Raw genomic sequence first — 22,291 nt, forward strand, 5'->3', positions numbered from 1 at the left:
TCTTGTCTGTTATAAATCAGAGGGGGTTGGATGAATTTCATGGGGGAATATCTCCTCCCTAGGTATGAGACGAGCGGCATTGGAGAGGCACGGGTGAAGGAAGTGCTCCTGGACGAGGATGATGACCTCTGGATAGCACTGCGCCACAAGCACATCGCAGAAGTGTCCCAGTAAGAGCCCTTGCCTCCGCCCCTCCCCAGGGACCCCAGCCAGCCCACCACCCCAGCTCCAGGGCTCACCCCAGAGTACAGGGCGAAACCTTTCTCCAGATGGCAGTTGCTGATGTGCACACCCTGGGCAACTTGCGCAGAGCTGCTCAGTGGATGACTTCACAGCGAGCTGACTGTGCTGATGAATCCCTTCTAATCCCAGCCCGAGCCACACAAGCTTCACCAAGTGAGAAAACCCACTCTGCGTTCAGGTTGCTCTTCGTAATTTTAGGAAACATCCATGGCTCTCAGGAAATGCTTTGTAAACACTAAATGTTTAAAGCCAGTGCCTGGGGCACTGGGCTGGCTCAGTCAGTAAAACATGTGACTCTTAACCTAAGGTTCGTGAGTTCAAGCCCCACGTTGGACATGGAGCTTACTTAAAAATTAAGTAAGCAAGCAAGGAAGCCATTTCTTCCATTGGAAGATCCAGATTCCACTGCATCAATTTGATTTTCTTTTATGATTTTCTTTTATATAGCTGATGGGTAATCTTCTTCCACTATTGTCATCTCTAAAATTTCCAAGCAAGAGCTGATGTGTATATATGGAACCTGTACCTTGCTCTGAAAATGTTTCAAACTCCTGAATTTTTTTTTTTTTTTTTTTTTAGATTTTGTTTTTATTTGAGAGAGAGATTGCTCAAGCAGGGGTGGAGGGGCAGAAGTAGAGGGAGAAGCAGACTCCCCACTGAGAAGGGAGTTCCACCAGACCAGTGTGGGGTTTGAGGCTAGGACCCCAAGACCATGACCCACCTACTGAGTCACTCAGGTGCCCCTAACACCTGAATGTTTTTAATACCAGATAACAATTCTGCTTTTGCAGAAAGATATTTTATTACATTGAGTTGGTGATATCCTCAGTAAATTCACAAGGAAGAATGGGAAAAGAACATAGCCTGGATAGTTCAGTTGTTCAGAAAAGTGGTCCCCAACTTTTTGGATCACTCAGTCTTAGGAAAAGGTTGCTTCCTATTTCTAATATGCAAGTTTATTTATGAATTAAGTATATAATTAATTGTAGTAAAATGTATGTTTTACAGTATATAGAAACATATGAATTTAAGAAGAATAGAGTAAAATAAACATAAGTAGATGTACTAATCATTTCTTCTCTCAGATAATCCCATGCACACACGCGCATGCACACACACACCCCCGAGACCCTGGTTTAGAATGTTAGGAAAGTGTTGTATCCCTCTCTCTCTTCTTCAAAAATCACTTTAAGGGGCACCTGGGTGGCTCAGTCTGTTAAGCGTCTGCCTTTGGCTCGGGTCATAATCCCAGGGTCCTGGGATGGAGCCCCACATCAGTCTCCCTGCTCAGTGGGGAGTCTGCTTCTCCCTCTCCCTCTGCCACTCCCCCTCCCTATGCTCTTCTGCTCTCTCTCTGTCAAATAAATGAATGAAATCTTTCTTTAAAAAAATCACTTTAAGGGCATACCTTACTGGCAGGGAAAGTTGCCACATGTTCCTAAAGGAAGATTCACGGCTTCTGTAGCATCCACGTGGAGGCCCAAGGTATTGCTGCAAAACTTAGCTGCCTCCTTTTGTCTTCTAGGGAAGTCACCCGTTCCCTGAAAGATTTTTCTTCCAGCAAGAGAATGAACACTGGAGAGAAGGTAAACACGTCATTTAGGCTAATCCCTGTCTTCTCTTTGGGAGCTGGCTGGCAGGGCGCCTCCTCGGCACAAGACTACAGAGTTAGGGGGTCATCATCCCCTCTTTTTTTTTTTTTAAGATTTTATTTATTTGACGGAGATCACAAGTAGGCAGAGAAGCAGGCAGAGAGAGAGGAGGAAGCAGGCTCCCCGCCGAGCGGAGAGCCCGATGCGGGGCTCGATCCCAGGACCCTGAGATCATGACCTGAGCCGAAGGCAGAGGCTTAACCCACTGAGCCACCCAGGTGCCCCGCATCATCCCCTCTTTATCTAATATCACTTTGTCTTATTTTTGCCTTCAAGGTTGAGATCAGAGCCTCCATCTTTTGATGTTTGTAGAGATCTTCATTTTGTTACTCTGCAGATTAATCTTCACTATTTTAGATCATAATTCCGTTTAAGCCAGAGAACCATGAAACCTTTTTTTAGCTTGTGGTAGAATTAGAACCCATAACTTTCCCAGTCCTCTCCTTACCCTGACTGTTCGTCAGAGGTGGCTTAGCCATCGTGGTCAAGGCAAATACAGCTCTGATTGTGTCACTCCCTTGCTTAACACCATTTGGTGACTCTGTTCCCAGTAGAATCAAGTCTCACCCATGGACACACCTTACAGCACTGGGCCATCAGGTCTGGCCCCCACCCTCTTGCACCCACCACCTTGCTCCAGTCATGCCTGAGTTCCTTGCCTGGGCCTTGCCTTGTGAAGTCCTGGTCCTTAGGCTCAGGCATCATTTTCTCAGGAAAACCGTCCCCACTCCTCCCTAGACCAGTGAGGGGCCTCTGTGCACCTATGCACCCACATTCGTGATTTTCTGAAGTTGGAATGGCTCCTCTGCTAGACGGTAGCTCTGCAAAGGCAAGAATTTCTCTTTTTTGTTTGTTTTGTTCTTGTATCTCCAGCACCTAACCTGGCATATAATGGTAATTCAGTAAATTTTTGTTGGATAAGAGTGGAATTAGGTGGGTCACACAGTTTAGCAAGTAAACAGACCCCTTTCACCTGTCAAGATGCACATCTCAGCCCTTTCCCACCTTCTTCCTACCTGTCTACACAACTGTAGCCTTTCTGCTGGGATGAAAATAGGAACTCAATTTCAAGACTGCTTGAGCTGAGTATGCAGAAAAGCAGCTCAGAGAAGATAAGTTGCTCTTTCCTGGCAAAAACTATGCTCTCAGTAACTTTCTAGTCCAATAAATAAAACATAATTGCTATACTTTGGAGTTCAGTTCTCCACCTATAAGATACTCATGGTATTTGGATCAATAATTTTTTGAACCAAAGGCCTGGAAATCCAAACCCTCAGTGATCTCAGGTTTAACAGATTCATTTTGAGAATTTCTGAGCATGCATTTGGGAAGTCTGGTGCTGGCTGCTGTCCTGCCCTGTGCCCACCACCCTTGCACAGCCTCTTAGGTCAAGGCCATTGGACTGAGATTATATATTTTCCTTCCCTTTGTAGACCACCATGCGGGACCTGTCCCAGATGTTGAAGAAGATGCCCCAGTACCAGAAAGAGCTCAGCAAGGTACGACAATCCCAAATAATGGATTTGAATCTTGAGGATATCAACAGTTGCAATAAGACCTCTCAGGGCCCCACTGACTGATACATTGAAATCCACAGGTTCTTAATCAACTTCCAGTTTTATTAGGAAAAGCTGAAAGGCTGGATAGCTTATTTGCTATGACTTTCTTTCCTCCTCTTCATCTTTGTCTCTCTTTATCCTTCAATTCCTCACATCACAGGCCCCTACCCTGGGCCGCTTGAGTGTGCTCATGACATGGCAGCTGGCCTCCCCCAGCATGAGTGACCTGAGGGAGAGAGCCAGGAGGAAGTCACAGAGCCTTTTCCATCCTGACCTGAAGTGTCCTACATCATGTCCTCCACACTCTCTGTTAGAAGCAAGTCACTGAATCCCACTGATGCCCAAGGAGGGAGGAATTAAGCTCCACCTCCTAGAAGGAGGGCTATCCAAGAATTTGTGGACACATTGTAGAACCATCATACCACCCCACCCCCATAAAGGATTCCTCCCTCCACTTGCCTCCTTGAGAATGTAGTTTGTCCCCCTCTCTCGACACATAGAATTTTCTGTCATGATGTTTGCTTTCCTGCTGAAATGCACTTTTTATCCCCTTTATGAGGCTGGCATCTCCCTGTTACACTGCCTAGTGTTTATACGTAGTAGGAGCTCAGTAAATATTGCACAAGTCAGTGAGTGATTTCTTGATCACACATTCTCTGCGTTTTCCCAGTATTCGACTCACCTGCACCTGGCTGAGGACTGCATGAAGCATTACCAAGGCACCGTGGATAAACTCTGCCGGGTAGAGCAGGTAGGAACCTTTCCTTCTCTTTCTGCCATGCCCATTGACCCAGCTGAATTGTAACGTCTGACCTTGAACATCCTGCAGAATCATAGGATATAGAAGTCTACTAGATCACGTTGTCTCAACTCTGGAGCCAATCAGTGCACTTCCGCTCTCAATGGTAGGGACTAGATTGGTCTGGAATGCTGTGTCATTTGGATTTTGCATGTCTGGCTTTCTACTGGCTCCCCGGAATGTCTAGAGAGATATATGGATCTCTGAGCCCTATACTGACAAGGCCAGCTGAGTTTTATATTCTGAGTGTATTTTTCTCCTGCCGTGGCCACACCAGCTTTGGAGACCTAGATGCTGTGGAAAGCTAGTGCAGTAGCATGTCAGAAACTCACCCACAGCCTCCCTGATCACAATTAGGACTGAAAATCAGCAGTTTGGGATGTGAGTTCTATCTCTGTCACTGATTTGTTTGATGTGCCCATTTCTGCTTTATTTTCCTCATCTGCAAAGGGAAATAACAATGTTGCCACATTTTCCAGGAGTGTTGTGTGGAGTCACTAAACTTGGCCTTCCGTTTTCCCAGTATGAGAACGTTCCTCAGCTAGGGTCAGCTGCTACGGCAAGGGAGGGCGTTAAGTGAGCGTGAAGCCTCAGTGGGAAAGAATGGCTCGGGTTCTCAGCGTGAAGCTGAGATTTACAAATTCTGGCGTGATGTGACAGGCCAGCTTGGGTTTGTCGGACCTGTCCTGATTCACAGACGCTCTTCCAAGGGGAGGTGGCCCCGCGAGAGTCCATCAGTTTCAAGGGCAATCTGGCAAGCACAGGGTGTCCTCTCCAAAAGAACTGGATTGTCCGGAAATGGGGTATCCCTACATCAGTAAAAATGTGGTCAGGGTGAATCCTTGGCAAAGTACTTTTTTTCGGAAGTGCTCCATAGTATTTGTTGAACTCGTTACATTGAAATGGCCCTTTAGAGAGTATTGGACTCGGGTCCCGCTGAACAAACGTCTTTGAGGCTGGTGGTAGCTCTGAGAGGTGAAGGGGCCTGGGGGCGCTCACCTTCCTCAACCTGGACAGACCATGAACTCGAGACCGAGACGGTTATGGACTCGTGGGGTCTTAGAGGCGGGAACCTTCATGAAGGCCAGCCCTGTCCGGGCTCCAGGGGGAGTGGCAGCCGCCAGTCTCTGAGAACAGAGTGAAGGGTTCTTGGTTTGCTGAGGCCAGTGTGCCGCCCTCTCTGGCCCCTCCACAGCGGATCTGACTGTTGCCCGAGTCCTGAAGTGGGGCATCACTGTGCTCTCTCTTGTCCTCCTTTTGCCAGCCCCTCTCTCCTTCTTCATCTGCCTGGGTTGGATTTGCGGTTCAGGAGTCCTTGTTTTCTTTCTCGCCCTAAAAGTGGTTGGAAGATTAAAAACAGGTCAAAAACCTAGAGTAGCTAAAACTCAAAAAGCGTATCTTGAAGTGCCAACGGGGAGCATGGGAAGAGTCTAGCCCGGCAGCGGCCCCTTAAAATGCCAAAGCTTGTCCAGTGTGCGAAGTGCTCCTCTTTCAGCCCTGATCCCTCAGCAGGGCATTGTACATCTGGAGGCCCTACCAGGATTGAGGCTTGACCTGAGGAGTCGGCGCAGGTACGCTGCCACTCACCCGGAGGGAGCTGCCTGCCTTCAAAGATGGCGGAAAAAATCACGGTGGTTTCTGTTTTTGCAAAGTGAACCCTGGGGCTGTCAACACTTCTCACTGACGCCATAGGAAACAATGCTGATGACGCCAGTGCTGAGGATGGGGCGTCGTGAAGGGGAAGCCCAAATCCCACTTATGGACCACCAACTGTCTAATAGTTCCCATCCATCCAGACTGTCACCACGAATGGGGCCAACGTCATGTGTTTTCTGCAGGACCTGGCCATGGGCACAGATGCTGAAGGGGAGAAGATCAAGGACCCCATGAGAGCCATCGTCCCCATTCTGCTGGATGCAAATGTCAGCACTTACGACAAAATCCGCATCATCCTTCTCTACATCTTTTTGAAGAATGGTAGGAACGGTGGGATAGAGAAGAGGGGAGAGGCCCTTCCTTGGGCAAACGAGGCAGGTGGGAGAGAGAAGACAAAGTAGAAAAGTAGTTTAGGAGACATGGAGAGGGGATTTAATACGGAGATCCTGGGGGCTCTTTACCCTTGGGGAGATGTAAGCAAATGAGTTGCAACTGGAGGCACTGAATTCTAGAGGGAATAAAGCTGTGGCATCCGTGGAAGGGATGGGTGGGAGCAGGGAGAGGCCACCGACCGCAAAGCTAGTTTGTGAGGGCACGTCTGCCAGATGCTTGCATCACATTGGTAATCTCTGCCTTTAAATAACTGATTTTTACCCACATCATAGTTGCCCAGAAGTGTCTGCTGTGCAGGAAATGGACACTGAGACTCTTGACTTAAGTGTGGGTGGGGTGGGCAGGGGTGGCTGGGAACCAGGAGACAGATGGAAATATAGACCATAATGGGACAGTTACTGTTGGTCATAGCCTGGGACAGAGTGGCTAGAATGGAATCGAAATGTTGATTTTTGTCCTCATCTTATAGTAAAGTTGATGTGGTGAAGATTCATTTCTGGTAACTCTGAGGAGAAGAATGGGCACAGTCCCACCTAGGTGATCGGCTCTGCTTCTGACTGTGTGATGACAGTGGCCAGGTGCGGTGACCAGGGGTTTCGTTCTCACAGGCATCACTGAGGAGAACCTGAATAAACTGATCCAGCACGCCCAGATCCCCCCAGAGGACAGTGAGATCATCACCAACATGGCTCACCTGGGGGTGCCCATCGTCACTGATGTAAGGGGCCAGCCTTGCCTATGGGGAGGGAGAGGCAGAAGGGAGGCTGGCGTGTCTTATCTATTCTCCCCTGATTTACTTAAGGTGACTTGTGATACACTCAACACTGAGAGAGAGAAAGCATAAAATTGGAGGGAATAAAGGCATAGAGATGTACTAAAATAGAAGTGTAACTCCCAGAACCAAGATTTGCACAGAGCCATTAAAGCTGAGCTGTGTCTGAAACCAGCCCCAGTCACACCAGCTTCATCCTCTGGGTCTTGAGGTCAGTCTGGCTCGACCTTTGCACACCCAGGTCCAGCATCTTCTGCAAAGGGCAAGAACACGATGCTTAGCATCAAGCTGGTTTGTTTGCCACTTGGTCCTTCACTGGTGATGATTCAGAACCAGGCCAGGGCAGGGTGTCTGGGAAGCCCAGCCACACAGCACAGGGACTCCAGAGCTGGAGGAGGAGGCCTGAGCCCTCTCAGAGCTCTCTGCTAGGAACCTCAGTGTATAGCTCCTTCCTATGGGGAGTCAGTCACACAGCAGTGCCCTAAAGCTGGAGTTGCAAATGTACTTCATTTGGAATCTTAGAGTCAAAAACTTTGTCCCAGAGCCCAGACCAGAGACCTAGAACTGGACATAGTTCGGTGTTTTTAGACCTTTGTTCATAAGAGGCACCCAAATAGGAGTGGAGATGGTTTACTTGTGCACCTGGACCGTTGAAGCAAAATCAAAGACCAAGTCCTATCCAGAGCGGTATTTTCTCCTATAATTAAAAGCAAACTATGTTTGTAACAATCAGGATTTTTTTTTTTCAAGATTTTATTTATTTTACAGAGACAGGAGGCAGGGAGAGAGAGAGTGTATTTGCCAGTTGGGGGAGGGTCAGACGGAAAGGGAATCTCAACCAGACTCCCCAATGAGCACAGAGCCTGATGCGGGGCTCAATCCTATGACCCAGCGACCATGACCTGAGCTGAAACCAAGAGTCAGACGCTTGACTGACTGAGCCTCCCGGGGCCCCACTACCGGGATTTATTTGAATGCCACTTATATGTTTGATCTGCATTTGCCATTTTTAATGGCTTTAAAGAGCCAAGTTTGCTCCAAGTTCTTGGGCAAAAGCCTAAGGGGCACATGCTGAACTTTCCCAGGAAAACCCCTCCCACTTTGTACTCTGCCAGTGCTGACTCTCTGAAGGAGTCCTCAGGAGCAATTTCCAAGGGCCAGCAAAGTCTCAGGGGCCCAAATGATCCAGGACTCCATCTAATCTCACATGTGTTTGCCCTCAGTCCACGCTCCGCCGCAGGAGCAAGCCAGAGCGGAAGGAGCGCATCAGCGAGCAGACCTACCAGCTCTCTCGGTGGACCCCGATCATTAAAGACATCATGGAGGTCAGCAAGGGAGGGCTGTGTGGGTGTGGGGGCGATAGCCAGGGCTGGGGCTCTTCACGTCCAGGCCTAGAGGCCTGCGGCTTCACCTGCTGTGGGGCGGCAGGGATAGCCTGGGCTTATCTGTCCAGGAGGATTTGTATCCGGTCTTAGGGCTCTTTTAGGCCCCACAGCCTTGTCCTGAGGGTTTAGGAAGAGGCTACCAGATGCAGACCCCCATGACCCCTATGACATAGCCCCATAGTAGAGACCCCTCGATGGTGCTGTATCCAAAGAACCAAACACATCCCAGCATGTACACGTCAGATGGGTAGCAGGTGCCCCTCCAAGGGTGAGGGTGTGGAGTGGCCTTAGGGATGCCACCTGAGCCAGTCCCTCCCTAAGACTCCCCGTCAGTCAGGGACCCCGCAGGCATGTTTCTGCCTCTGCTCTTCTGTTCACATTTGTCCCTTGCCTGTGGTGCTCTCCCTCTCCACTTCTGAACCCTGCCTTCCTGCAAAGTCCCCGTCAGGTCTGACTGTTCCCATACAGTCTGACCATACAGGTCTGACTGTTCCCGTCTGACCGCCCAGCACCACAGAGGCTGCCCCGGCCTCCTGTAGTGTGTGTCAGGGATACCCTTTATGTATATGTATCCATTCAGTGTTTGGCGTCAGCTTTTTATACCTTGGCCTCTGCCCTTACCTCGTGTCCTTTGGCTCTGTGCCTTGCTTATAGTACGTGTTTCATATTTGTGAATGTGAGTTGTCCTTCTGCTCTCTGCTTGTAGCTCAGAGAAACCCTGCTTAGAATCCTGCCCCATAGATCTCTGGTGTGGGTCTTGGAGCTACGCTGTCCAGCTCCTGCTCTCTGTAGGTGGACAGGACTGGGGTCCTGACAATGAAGGGACTTTCCCAGAATTCCTTTGTCAATTCAAGCAGTCCATGTTCCTGCTGACTTATATGTTAAAATAAGTATATTTTAAATATTTGTACTGAGTCAACTTCCTATTTTTAAAACCCACAATCCAAAAGGATGGGTGAACATGAACATCTAGAAACCAATTACATTTCTTTGCAATGTAATTAAAGCCCACCCCTCTGTCTCATTTGCGCCTTTGTTCTCTGTTCCCTTTTCCGGCTCCTCTCCCCAGCCCCCTGAAGACAAGTGTAGGCTTCACATGGTAGCTGTTAAGAGGAGTGGAGATTTCTAGGCAGCCGGAGGTGCATAGCTGGAATCCACCCACCACATAATTAAACCCTTGGAAAACTGAAGGTGTAAGGTTTGGTCTTGCCTGTGAGATTCTGCCTGTGCCTAGTTTCTACAAGACTGAAGGCAAGTGTCAGGATTTTTTTGGACAGAATGCAGCATTCGTACCTCACATAGAATATAAAAGAAAAAGAAAAAATAGAAGAGAAGCAAGGAAAATTAATGTGGTCTGGTTTTGCTTAAGGTGATTTTTTAAAATAATCTCTGCACCCAACATGGGCCTTGGATTCAGGACCCCAAGGTCAAGAGTCATCTGCTCTTCCAACTGAGCCAACCAGGCTCCCCATTGCAGTTTTTATTTTTTAAACTTCTCTTAAAGAAGCAGACCTGCAGACTGATCTCAGTGCACCAGCCTGTTGTAGAGCATCTGGCCCTGCGGAGCACAGCGTGAGGCATCTGCAGTGGGCAGCAGGGCGGGGGAGCTCTGGTCGTTGCAAACTTGGCCGTGTCACTGTGCTAAGTGACTTGTTCTTTGAATCATCTTGCCTTGGTTCTGTCAGCCCTTCTCAAACAAATGGCAAAATCCAAATATCTGTCTCTTTTCTTTCCAGGACACTATTGAAGACAAACTTGATACCAAGCACTACCCTTATATCTCTACGCGCTCCTCTGCCTCCTTTAGTACCACCGCAGTCAGGTGAGTGAGAACCCTGAGCCAGTGAGGGGGAGAAGTGGGACCATCTCTGGTACATTGTCAGCCACACGGTAGTCCTGTTAGGAAGCAGCAGTATCCACAAGAACCCTCCCACTGCTTCTCATCACAGTCAGAGTGCAGGCCCTTCACCCTCCGGCTCCCACTCCACTCTGACTCATTCCTTACTCCTCCCTTCATTCTCTCCACTTCTGCCATGCTAGCTTCCTTCTCTGCACACAGGCTTACTTCTGCCTCAGGACATTTGCACTTGCTTTCCCCTCTGCCTGAAATGATCTGTCCCCAGTATATTTACGTGGCTTGCCCCTTATCTCCTCCACCTTCCCTAACTATCCTTTTAGACATTACACTACACCAGTGTTCCTAGCTGCTCTATTCATAATAGCTCAAAAGTGGAAACGACCCGAATTTCCATCAACAGATAAATGGGTAAACAAAACATGGTGTGTCCATACAATGGAATATTATCCAGCCAAAGAAAGGAATGAAGCACTGACATGTGCCACAACATAGGTGAAGCCTGGAAACACTATATGAAGTGTAAGAAGCCAGTCACAAAAGTCCACACATTGAAATGTCCAGACTGGGCAACCTGTAGAGACAGAAAGTAGATAAGTGATTGCTGGGGATGGGGGGCAGGCATTGGGGTGGGGGAATGGGGAGTGACTGCTAATGGGTATGGACTTTCTTTCCGGGGTGATGAAAATAGCCTGAAATTGACTGGTGATGGTCCGTGGTTCTGTGACTGTACTGAAGACCACCGAATTGCACGTGCTGAATGAGGGAATTGTAGGACGTGAATTATCTCTCAATAAAGGTTTTACAGAAAATAAAGAAAAAAAGTGCTAGCCTCCCCCCAGTACCTTGTCTCCCCCGTTCCTTTTCTGTCCACTCCATAGTTTAAACTAGCACGTCATAAAGTGTTTGCGTTTCTCTTGTTTACGGCCAATCTCCCCCAGCTCGAACGTCAGCCTCGTGAGGGTGAGGATTTGTGTTGCTAAAATAGAGCCTGGCGCAAAGTAGGTGCTCAGTGTATTCTGCTTTCACTTGTGATGAGTTACTTCTAGAATTAATTAAGAAGGGGATGAACACGTGGTCTGCACAGAGCTGCATTTCTCCGAATAATTCTTGATGGATACATAGATGATGGAAGTGTGGATGCCTTGGGTTTACTGGGTTTCTGTCACATACCTGGTGATGCTCAGATGTTTCAGCTTGGAGATGGGAATAGATCGCAATCCATGCTTCTTTCCCTGGGTTCTCCAGCGCTCCATTTTCTTGGTCACTCACGGCATCTTCCAGGGTCTGTTTTCAGAAGCGTCTCCTCTTTTTCCCCTCCTTGCCAAGCCTCAGGAAGCCTTTCCTGCTTTGCTCTGTGATGAGCCTTAAAGGTTTTTCACCTCTAGGCTCCTCTTGGCCTCTCTCGTACATGTGGTCCAGGCTGTTCCCTGACCCAGAGCAGCACCTTTCCTGGGGTGGCAGCCGGCCAGGGTGCCGTTGTTTTTCTCCAACAGCGAGAGCCTGGCGTGGCTCCTGGCAACTGCCCGTGACCACCTGAGCTTGGAATAGGAGCTCACAGCCCTAAGAGGGTGTGCCGGGGCCCTGGAGTAGCACACCCTGCCGGATGAACTCCCCGTGCTCCCTGCTCATGCTCTGCCTGCCCGTCTTCTCTCTTGCCTCCCAGCCCTCACTTTCAGACCTCTCGGGCCGAGGCTGGAGGCCCACGTGGCCCCTGTGGCATTGTGGCATTGTGCATCCCCTCTGACCCCAGTTGTTGAGGCCAGATGTTGATTGCCAACATCAGGGTGAAATTCAAAATTCCTGGTAGTGCCACAGCGAGGTGGGCTGACAATGGCAGACTGTCAAAGGATTCTCTCTCTGGGTTGACCCCCGGCACCTTCAGGATTGGAAAGTGACTTTAATGCTGTCAATAGTCAGGGAGAAGGGTGGAAATTTCAGTAGAGACTCGCTCTCCTTGTTTTGCTTTTTGTTTTGTTTCCCCCATTTTCTTAACCTGGAAGCAACTCATTTCTCGTTGTTTCTAAGGACAAGGTGAACACTTTCTAAGAGAAGCCCAGGGGCGGGAGAGCCCCTCTGGGAACCGTCCCACCACTGAAATGCCTTTCAGGGGCAGCTCCTGGGAAGACTTCTCCAGTGAGGCCCGAATGGTGCTAGAAGGCCCTCCCCTGTGTGTGTCCCGGTAGCACTGAGCTCCTCGGTACCACGATCCCAACCTGCTTCCTCCTCCCCACCCACCCCAGTTAAGCCGCGAGCTCTTGGTGGGCACAGCTGAATCTCCCTCGGGTCGCCACCCCAGTGCTAGGGGAGACCGTGGCCCGGTGAGGTGCTCAGTGCGTGAATCAGCATGCCAACCTGAAGACGGCCCTTGACTCCGTCGTCACTGCTCACTGCCAGCGGAGTGTCCCAGACAAGCCCAGAAACCTGTACGCTCGAGAGCAGAAGCCCATCAAGCACCGTGAGGGGCGAAGCTGTGGGATGTAACCCGTCAAACTTTAAAGCTATCTTGAGCCTGCCTGTTGCCTACATGTTTCCAAGAGAGTGACAGGCTCGCAGCATGGGCCACCAGACCCTTTGATAACCTGCGCAGTGGCTCAGCTGAACCAACACCTCTACTACTCTGTTTCGGTCACTGGTGTACAGACGAATGTATGAATAAGTCATTGAGGTATGGAATACTAAATGCTTCAGTGCGGATAAACATAATTAATCTCTCTCTCTTTCCCTCTCCCTCCCTCCCTCTCCCCTTTCCCTGTCCCGCGGACCCCAGCGCCCGCTACGGGCACTGGCATAAAAATAAGGCCCCGGGGGAGTACCGCAGCGGCCCCCGCCTCATCGTTTTCATCCTTGGGGGCGTGAGCCTGAATGAGATGCGCTGTGCTTACGAGGTGACCCAAGCCAACGGAAAGTGGGAAGTGCTGATAGGTGAGTGGGGGCGCGCACTCCAGACGGAAGGGGCCGCTTCATCGCACTCTGACCCATTCCATGCTTCGGTGTTTCGTTCTGTCTTCGATTCTCCATTGCCCCTGCAAAGCTTAGTCTCTAGACACGCTTGTGGACAGCCGCAGCTACGGGCCGAGGGTTCTTTCCTCGTGTCTGCACTGGGTCTCATGATGAGAGGCAGCTGCGGCAGTGGGAAGCGCCAGATCACAGACTCCAACGCACCCAGACTCCCGTCCCCGCTGGGCCACTGCCAAGTGGGTCACCTTGAGCAAGTGCCCCACCTCTGGGTAGACCGCAATTTCCTTACCCAACCCAACGGGGTTAAGAACACCCACTTACAGCCTTACGCTGAGCCTGAGGTGGGACTTTGCATTTTCCTAGCATTGAGCCACGGAAGACGCTCCGTGAATGGAAGGTAAATTTTCGCCGCCTCCTTTACGTGTCAGTTGGAGACGGACAGACACAGCGTGAGAGCAGATATTGCCCGAAACATACCGGCCCGACTGCCGGACTCTGCGAGGGGCCCCGCCGCCTTACGGTTCCAACCACTTCTAGGTCGGCCGCACCCTTTCTTGTGTTTCCTTTCAAGAAGAAAGGAAGCAACTCATTAGAGCTGAATTAAGGCAGCGGAAGACTTTACTCCTTTCCACAGTTTCTAGGGCTGGAAGGAGAAGAGTAAGCGGAGAAAGATCATGCTTTCTCTAAATGCCTTTTTCGGCCCCATGTTGCCCTTAACAAAATGGATTACACCTGCCCAGGGTGCCTCTTGACCTTGATTGACTAAAGGCTATCAGCACATACTGCCCTGGCCTTTCCCTCACCTCTACAAGCTGTGTCTGTTTTACACCTCTGCTTTGGGGCAGCCCAGTCACAGTGCCCCCCAGCTCTCAGAGTGACCAGGTTCTGCAGACCAGTCCATGTGGCCATTCCTGGGTGTGTCAAGATGGACCTCGCACTGTCAACCCCCTTTCTAGAGACCACCACTCAGTGGAGAGATTGGACATCCTCTCCTTCCCCTCCCCATTCCCTGGAACTTCCCCACCTGGTCACCACTTCTCCCTGTACTGTTTTCTCCTTTTTGTTACATGGACCCCGTGATAAAGCGCTCTATCTCCTACTCGTGTGTGTGTGTGTGTGTGTGTGTGTGTTGCATGCACACGTCTGATGATTTTCAGCTCAAATGCAGCTTTCCTGGGCAGAAGCTGTCACAGCCAGGCTTTGATGTAAATCCCCCACTTCGACTTTGGTCCCGACTGGCAGTTCCCTGTTGGGGGGCGGAACCCCGGGGAGAGAAAGTCGCCCTGGTTCGCGGAGCAGCCTCGCGCAGACAGCTGACGTCCGCAGCGCGGCCTCCCCTGCTTCGTGCATGCCGGCTGTCCTTGAGGCCTGCGTGCGCGTGCGCGTGCTCGCGTCCTGCTTTCTTGTACCTCATTGGCTGCATAAAACGTAGACCTGAGTTGGCATGTTCCTATAACGTACCGTTGTTCAAGCAGTCAGCTGGACTCTGTTCTCCCGCAGGTTCTACTCACATTCTCACTCCCACCAAATTTCTCATGGACCTGAGACACCCCGACTTCAGGGAGTCCTCTAGGGTATCTTTTGAGGATCAGGCTCCAACAATGGAGTGAGAGCCAAAGAAACAAAGTAAAAGCAGCTTATTACAGAAAAGAAACTCTTCCACTCTGAAGGGTTTTCTTTGATTATTCCGTCACACTTTTTCTTTCTTTTTCCCTTTTTAGTTTATTTATTTGATTTTCTTTCAACAAGAAAATGCTTGCAGTTCTTAACACCGATTGAAAATGTGTCCGGTGCTGCCTTCACAGACCCTGCCGCGAGGGCCTCTGGGCCCCGGCCTGCCAGCTCACTCGGGCCCTGCGTCACCTGCTGCTCAGGCAGTGCCGCCCCCTGGGTTTTAATCCGAAAGTGCTCGTAACTGCTGCGACCCAGTCCTTCAGAGGAGCTGAAGCTGAGGGATGCTGGAGGCCCCGGGGGAATGGGGACCAGGCAGGGAACACATAGCATCCTGCCTTTGGGGGGTGGGAACTAGAGCGTGAGGCCTGCAGGCGTTCGAGGGGCCATCCTCCGAAGACAGAGGTCCAGTGGAGACATCGGCGGGCACCTGATCATGAAGGAGGCTCGTTGGAGCGCGTCAGAGCGCGTCAGAGTAGACTCCACGTCCGTGGTGGTTAGACCCGGAAAGTCTTTTTCCCAGGACAGGCACTCAGCTCGAGGAACAGTTTCTAAGCGGTGATGGTGTCATGAGCCACCGTGTACGTGGTGAACCCCAGCCGCCACTGGAAAGCTCAGCTCTCATGTTGGTCTGGGGGAAACAGCCCTTAGTAGTCACTTACTCTTTCAGTAATCGCTTTTATTTTCATTTTCCTGTGGATTTCTCCCAGAGCTGAGTCATCATACCCCTCTCTCGCACTGAAGTCTCTTAGTGAGATCTGAGAACCTTTCGGTTAAGACCCGTTCCTCACACAGTGTGCTGTTTGAGGGAGTGTGTCTTCTCTCTCCCACCACGCTCGTGCCTTTACCTGTTACCCAGGAAGCCCGTGTCTGTCTGGGAGGCTATCCAGCTTTTATTCCTGTCCTCATTCCCTCCTCCCTCTTGCCATCCATCCCGTGTGTTAGGAACCACCTCCGGTGTGTTACATGACAGACGGTTCCTGAAGAACTCCACTGTGGCATTAGTCACTCTGTGGCTTTCGTATGCAGTCTGGGATGAGGCCACACTCTGTGTGCCTGACTTCGTGCACCCCACTGACGGTTTCCCCGGACCCCCCACACCCCCCACCCAGGCTGAGATGTGGCCCAGAGAGTCATGGAGCAGGAGTCACCTGCGAGCAGTGGCGAGGCCTGGACCCGAGCCCACCTGTGGGACTGTAGGAGGTCCCGTCTCCACACACCACACCCCACCCCCCCGCCCATGCACACAGTGTGCAGAAAGGAGAGAGGCTGGATCGCAGGGCCCCAGGCGCCTCGAGCTCTGACCGTCTAATTCAGTAATTCAGCTCGGGGGCCTCAGCCTGCAGGCCCGCACTCACGCGTTTGCAGTCATAACCAGGGAGCACCGGAAGCGTGCTTGTTTGTATGCAGAGAACGTGCTCGGGCCAAAAAAGGACTCGCTCTAAAGGTCAGAACAGGCAGCTGTGCCGCTTCTCTCCTCTTTCCTCCCTGTGGCTGAGCGGTGGCTCCCCCGGGCAGCAGCAGGGGAGGAGCGGCCGGTGGGATGAGCCTGCACGGCCCTGGCTCTGGGCTGCCTCCCGTCCTGCCCAGCTGCCTTCCCCTAGAAAGTGCAGCCAGTAGGTGGTGAATTAAAGCAAATGTTAAGAAATAGTCATTGTTTAAAAAAAAAAAAAGTCCTTGTTCAGAAGATGTACCTTGGTCGGTTGGTAATCAGAGACATCCGGTTCCGTGCACAGATGGCGGGGGGGCGACCGGCATTCGCTGCAGGATATATTTTAAGACTTGCAGGACAGATGCCGAGTCCGGCTGCAGCAGTGACAGATCCCTTACAGGGTCTGAAAGACTCAAACGCAGATCCCAGGCGCTCCCGCTAGGATTCGCTCTGGGAGTCCCTGCTTCAGAAGCAGCCTGTCCCTCGCAGGCTGGTTTCCTCTGTTTCGTGTTCAGTCAGCACAGAGGATCCTGGCTGCTGTCTGAGCAGAGAACAGGAATAGACTCGAGTTGTATACTCTTGGCTTCTGGAATGCTTTTGGCAGGGGGGCAGTGTGGTGTTTTAGCGTTCCGTTAGGAAAAGGCAAGACAAGGAGCCCTAATCCTGGGGAGGTCGGAAGGCAGGTAAAGATAGCACTTGCCCCCTTCTGTTGTGATTATGCAGGTGACCAAAGACGAAGACAGAGCAGGACAGGCGAGGACCGGGGTTGTCTCCTGTCAACGTCAATGTCTGCAGGGACTTAGCTTCTAAGAGATGAGTTTTCCCGCTCAGCAGTGGGTCAGGGTGTCCCTGGCAGGCCCCGATTGTGGCTACCAACGCCCACTCGGTCCTCTGGCGCCTCTCTTCCCCAGGTGCCGGTTGAAGGGAGCTAGTATGGTTAGCTGCAGTGCCCAGATGCCCCCAAGACTCACCTTAATCCCTGTAGTCACTCGTCTCTCCATGTTGTCCAGAAGTGAAGTCTTTGCATTAGACCGTCACCCCCAGCTCCGGGGGGTTATGTTAGAAGTAGCAATCCTGAGGGACTGTCCAAGGCGCTGTCCGAAGCCAGCGGAGGTGCTCTGAGAAGCTGTTACACAGCACTTGCCCTTGGGAAAAAGTTTTTGTTTTTTTACATTGAATGTTTTACTTTATTCCCAATTGGAGTCAAGTCTCATTTTTCAGTGGGACTCAGATTTGAATGTGAATTCAGAGCCAGCCCATCGCCCAGATGCTATTTAAGCATTCACTTGCACGTCCCCTGCCAGGGCCAGGAGCCCAGGTGCCCAGAGCTGAGACCAGTGGCAAGGGTTCTGGGCCTGGCCATGCCACCGAAGGGCCGCAGATAAGCACTCACTTAGGGCTTCATTCTCCCATCTTTAGGATGTGGAGTGGACCGGAGCTTGGTTCCCAAGCCTGGCAGATCGTCGGACTCCCCTGGGTTGCTCTTAAATATACACATTGCCTGGTGCCTTCCTGCGTCGTCTGGGTTGGTAGGTCCGTTTTGGCCAAAGCCGGGAATGCCTAGACCAGCCGATCTCTAAGAACACTCTGAATTTCAGATTCTCTTAGGAAAGATCTTGTCCTGGCAGAACTCACTGTGTCTGGCCCACAGCGCTGCCTTCGGGGTGACTGTGTTTGGAGACCAGCATTCAAATTTCTCAGTCTTGCGGTTACAGAGCATAAGAGGGACCCTCAGAGCAGTCGACCCCCCCCTTGCGGTTCTGGAGGGTCTCCCTGGTCAGCTTCCCCGGGGTTCAAAACGTGGGTTGGCAGCGTGTGGGTCACAGGGTCACCCAGCTCCGTGTGCAGAGTTTGTGGTGGTGAGAATCTTGACCAAGGTATTAGAACAATACAGGCGATTGGGTGACAAGAGTTAGCTCTCAGGTGATTCAGATTAACACCAGCCAGTCTTAAAGACACCCACTGAGTCTGGGCCCAGGAGTTCCCAGGCCTGTTGCAGAGAAACTTCTCTCAGTCAGACGGGGAACACCAGATGGTCAGCTATCAGATAGTAGAAAGCTCTGGGAGCATGGATTCCTTAACCCTTTTCGGCGTCCCTCAGATCTCGAGTTTGCATGTAAGCAAGGCAGGGACCGTTCTGGGATGGGCATCTGACCAGAGCCTCCCTTTTGATTTTTCCAGTAAATCGAGTCTTCTGCCCTGTTTCCTGGAACTCAGATGGATGGTGTCGGGGGTGGGCATTAGGGACGGTTTCTCTGGCACGTGCACTCTTACTGCCTTTACCTGGAAAGACCCCAAGTTAATCTCTGCACAAAATACCCAGAGGCTTTCTAGATGTCAGATGCACAGACTGCGTGGAGTTGAGATTTGGAAGGCCCTCGCTCTGGCAGTGGTTCTCTGTTAAGGTTTTGGCACTGTTTTCTCACTCGGGGAATAGCCTTTGACCTTCTTTAGGACACCTAGGAAGATCAGTAAGGTTGCAGAAATGAGTCTGCTTTTGGTAGCTTTGAGGGAGATCTGCAGAGCCATGGGTCAGCTTTCGAGGGCAGGGGCTGCTGCGGGCTATAAGTCCTCACTCGGGGCGGTGACAGGTGGCTAGGGCTTGAACTATTGTGGATGGGACGTTGGAAGAAGCCCCTCATGCCAGAAAGGGCTTTCCAAGTTTGCTGCCGGTCTGGACGGACCAGGCAGGCAGGTTCAAGGCCTGCAGTCCCAGCAGTCACGGGTCAGCTGAGCACAGAGTGGTCGAAGGCACAGGGACCCTGGTACTTGGAATCACCCCCAACCAGCCAGCCAAAGCCTTCTTTTGCTCACCCTCAGGGTGGAAATCTGGCCCCTGCAGTTTCTGTCCCCACCCCCACCAGGCCCACGCCCTCGCCCGCACCTCCAGGGGGGCACATTTTCAAGTTCGGCTCTTTTGTTCAGTTCTCTGCCACCGGGACCTCTTTCTTTGAAGCCCGCTGCTGCATGTGTGCCGGCCTCATGTTCACACACCGGTCACTTCTGTTCTGTTCCAGTAAAGTCCATGTCCAAGCCACACGGTCCATGCATCTTTTTTTATTGTACTTCTTAGCTCTCTCTCTCTCTCTCTCCTTATGAAAAAGGACTTCATTTATTTATTTTATTTTTTTATTTTTGCAGTAGAAGTATATCTAATTCCATTAGCTTAAGTTTTTTGCAAGCATTTCTAATCTCTTACAATGTGCGGTCTCTGCAAGGTAAGGCCTCAGGTACCCTGGCCCTTTCCCTTTCACGCCTGAGGTCCCACCCGAGAGGGCAGTACCAGCCCGCTGGCTTCCAGAGGTCAGTGGCTTCCCCCAGGGTGCCCTGCCCATCACTCCGTCCCTAGCAGGCACCATCCTTTCCACACACAGCCCCCTACCATCCCTGCCCCCTTCCCAGCCTTTCCCCCGCCAAATGGTTTGGAATTCCTCTCCCTGGCTTCACCTGGAGCACAACAGAGAATCAGAAATGCAGCCGAGCCGCCCCGTCCCCTGGCTGATGATGCTGAGCCCAGACGGAGAGGCGGGTTCCTTCCTTGGTATAGCCTGGGGCCCTGCCTGAGCCAGAGGATGTGTTTTATTTATCTACAGCCCCCAAATGTCTCCTAGGCCTATTGTGATGTGGCCCCAACACCCCACCCCTGACCCCCTCCCTGCTTCCTCTAGACCAGGCTGTGGGTGGGGGAATGGGTGCAGAGCTGGGGAGCGGAGAGCAGGGAAGCAGACGCGGTGGGAAGCAGAGCCAGCAAGCTCACTGTCTTTTCTGCCCCCCCAGGATCCACGCACATTCTCACCCCACAGAAACTTCTGGACACGCTGAAGAAACTGAATAAAACAGATGAAGAAATAAGTGGTTAAAAACATAAGCCTCCCCTCCAACAAACGAACCCTCTTCCCACAGCGCTCCGCGGCCCCTGCCGCTGCCCGCCTCGGTTACTTTGCTGACTCCGTCCCTCCACTGCCTCCCCCAGCTCTGCACGCCCTGGCCGGCACTGTCGCCGCTGCGTTCTCGTGTTTAATGATGCCCTCTTCTTGTGTGAAACAAAAGAAAATAATGCATTGTGTTTTTTATAAAGGGTATCTTCTATATGTGTCCTAAGAGGAGAAGTTCCCGCGAAAGGGACACGCTGCTGGAGAAGTTGTAGAACTTTCTAGAATGAATGGACACCTTCTTCCCATTATTATGATTCCATGACCTTGTATATAACCCAGTGCGACATGCGCAAATTGCTTGAGTATGGGAAGGTAGATGTTTGGGTGTTTTACAAAATCCGTTTTGGGCTGTTCCTGGTTTTTTTTTCAGGAATCACAGAGATGTCTGTTCCTGGAATATTTCAAACTGAGGATTAATCTGTTGGCTTCACTCTAGTTCTTACCCCCTCAGCCTGCTCTCATCCAGATAAACTTAGCAGTGAAGATCAGGTGACATCTTGTGAGGTTCGAGCTGGAAGAGACCTCTTAGCCTTCCCCAGTGGCTCACCATCCCTGTGCTGGGGCTGTGGGAGGGGCTGGAGGTGTTCCCATGAAGTCAGGCCCGGTGCTGGGGTGCTGGGCTGCCTGCCCGCAGCCTGTCACCGCTCCCCGCCCCACCCCCCACCTTTACAAGTCACAGTGCCCAGCGAGTGTGGAGCAAGTCCCACCAGGACTTTTGTCGCTTGGAGAAGCAGTTAGGCTGGGCTTTTTGGCCAGACCCTTTCCTTCCCCGGGCACTACCCCCAACAGAACTCCTCTTTCTCAGTGGGGTCAGCACAGGCGGAGCCCCAGGTGAGGAACGAACTAGAACGGAATCTGAGCAGAGGGCCCTTTCCTGTAGACAAAGGTCTATGCCCCTAAGACTTCAAACCCCCAGAAAAACAGCCCATTGGATTTATGCAGACCCTGTTCCCACTCAGATTATCCTCAGTTTAAGATGCTTCATAATACATTATTTTGTGTCGTGTGGGGTCATACGTCATCATGCTTGTAAGAGAAAATGATCATTTTATTCTCTGTATAAAACTTAGCTCTAAAGCAAAAATGAAAGAAGCAAACGCAGAAAGGATGTCTCGTCATCCTCCAGACTCAGCAGCTCTCCGTTCTCCAATGGTGCGTGCACCACGTGTCCTGCTGCTGGTGTCGCAAGATATGACAGTGGAAGTCACAAAAATGTCCCCTGCCCAGCCCCCCGCTGCCCTTGAGCCCCTGCAGACTGTGTGCATATTACTGTCTCGTGACGTCCCTGCAGACGTGGTGTGTGCTAGCTCCACGCGGCCGCCCGCTCTCCTTTCGGAGCGTCCCTCGCCCGCCCCGGTAGACGCTTCGTGGTGTTCTCAAGGCTTCGGAATCTCCCCGGCGCACTCAGATTAGTTTTCAGGCCCCTTCTCTCTGTCTCCCTTCTCCCCCTGAAGATATGCCCGTTTCCCTAGGACAGAAGCGCAGGTGCTTGCGCTGGTTTGTCTGTTGCTGTCGCGGCTTGTCTTGTCCCCTACCCCGGACCCGACAGGGCTCACGCTTCAGGGCCTTGTGTGTCGAACATGTTGGGTTTCCTTTCTCTGTTATTTATATAAAAATAATTTATCAAAAGGATATTTTAAAAAAGCTAGTCTGTCTTGAAACTTGTTTACCTTGAAATTCTCAGAATCTCAGTGTTGGAAAGTACTGAAGCACAAACATGTATCATCTCTGTACCGTTCTGTACTAAAGCGCTCGAGTCTAATAAATCAATCAGTCAGCACCCACTCGTGGTGTCCGCGATGGCTCCTGGTCTGGCTTTGCTCTGGAGAGTCGAAGGAGGAAGGCTTCTGAGGTGGCCCGTTTCAGAGGAGACCGCCACCCCGGCTGTGGCCCCAAGTCTTCCAGACCCCAGTCAGCATCGCTAACGTTAAGATCTGTAATGGTCTCACATTCGAGGACAGTTCACGAAGCTTGCCTT

General features: G+C 51.3%; 1 protein-coding gene across 4 annotated transcripts in view; it reads left to right on the plus strand.

Annotated features, from left to right (window-relative positions):
- Positions 1-22,097, plus strand: part of STXBP1 (syntaxin binding protein 1) — a 73,655-nt gene extending 51,558 nt beyond the window's left edge. Inside the window, exons 10-20 of one of the 4 annotated variants that reach the window (XM_047699755.1) lie at positions 63-170; positions 1,769-1,829; positions 3,329-3,394; positions 4,125-4,205; positions 6,092-6,230; positions 6,911-7,020; positions 8,298-8,399; positions 10,196-10,281; positions 13,085-13,239; positions 14,776-14,901; positions 20,156-20,259. In XM_047699755.1, the coding sequence (XP_047555711.1) occupies positions 63-170; positions 1,769-1,829; positions 3,329-3,394; positions 4,125-4,205; positions 6,092-6,230; positions 6,911-7,020; positions 8,298-8,399; positions 10,196-10,281; positions 13,085-13,239; positions 14,776-14,885 (1,018 nt within the window). In that variant the 3' untranslated portion in view covers positions 14,886-14,901; positions 20,156-20,259. The other 3 variants (XM_047699756.1, XM_047699757.1, XM_047699758.1) reach the window with 3 other exon arrangements.
- The last annotated feature ends 194 nt before the right edge of the window (positions 22,098-22,291 follow it).

This window comes from Lutra lutra, chromosome 13 (genome assembly GCF_902655055.1).
Source record: "Lutra lutra chromosome 13, mLutLut1.2, whole genome shotgun sequence".
In the NCBI taxonomy this organism is placed as follows: Eukaryota; Metazoa; Chordata; class Mammalia; order Carnivora; family Mustelidae; genus Lutra; species Lutra lutra.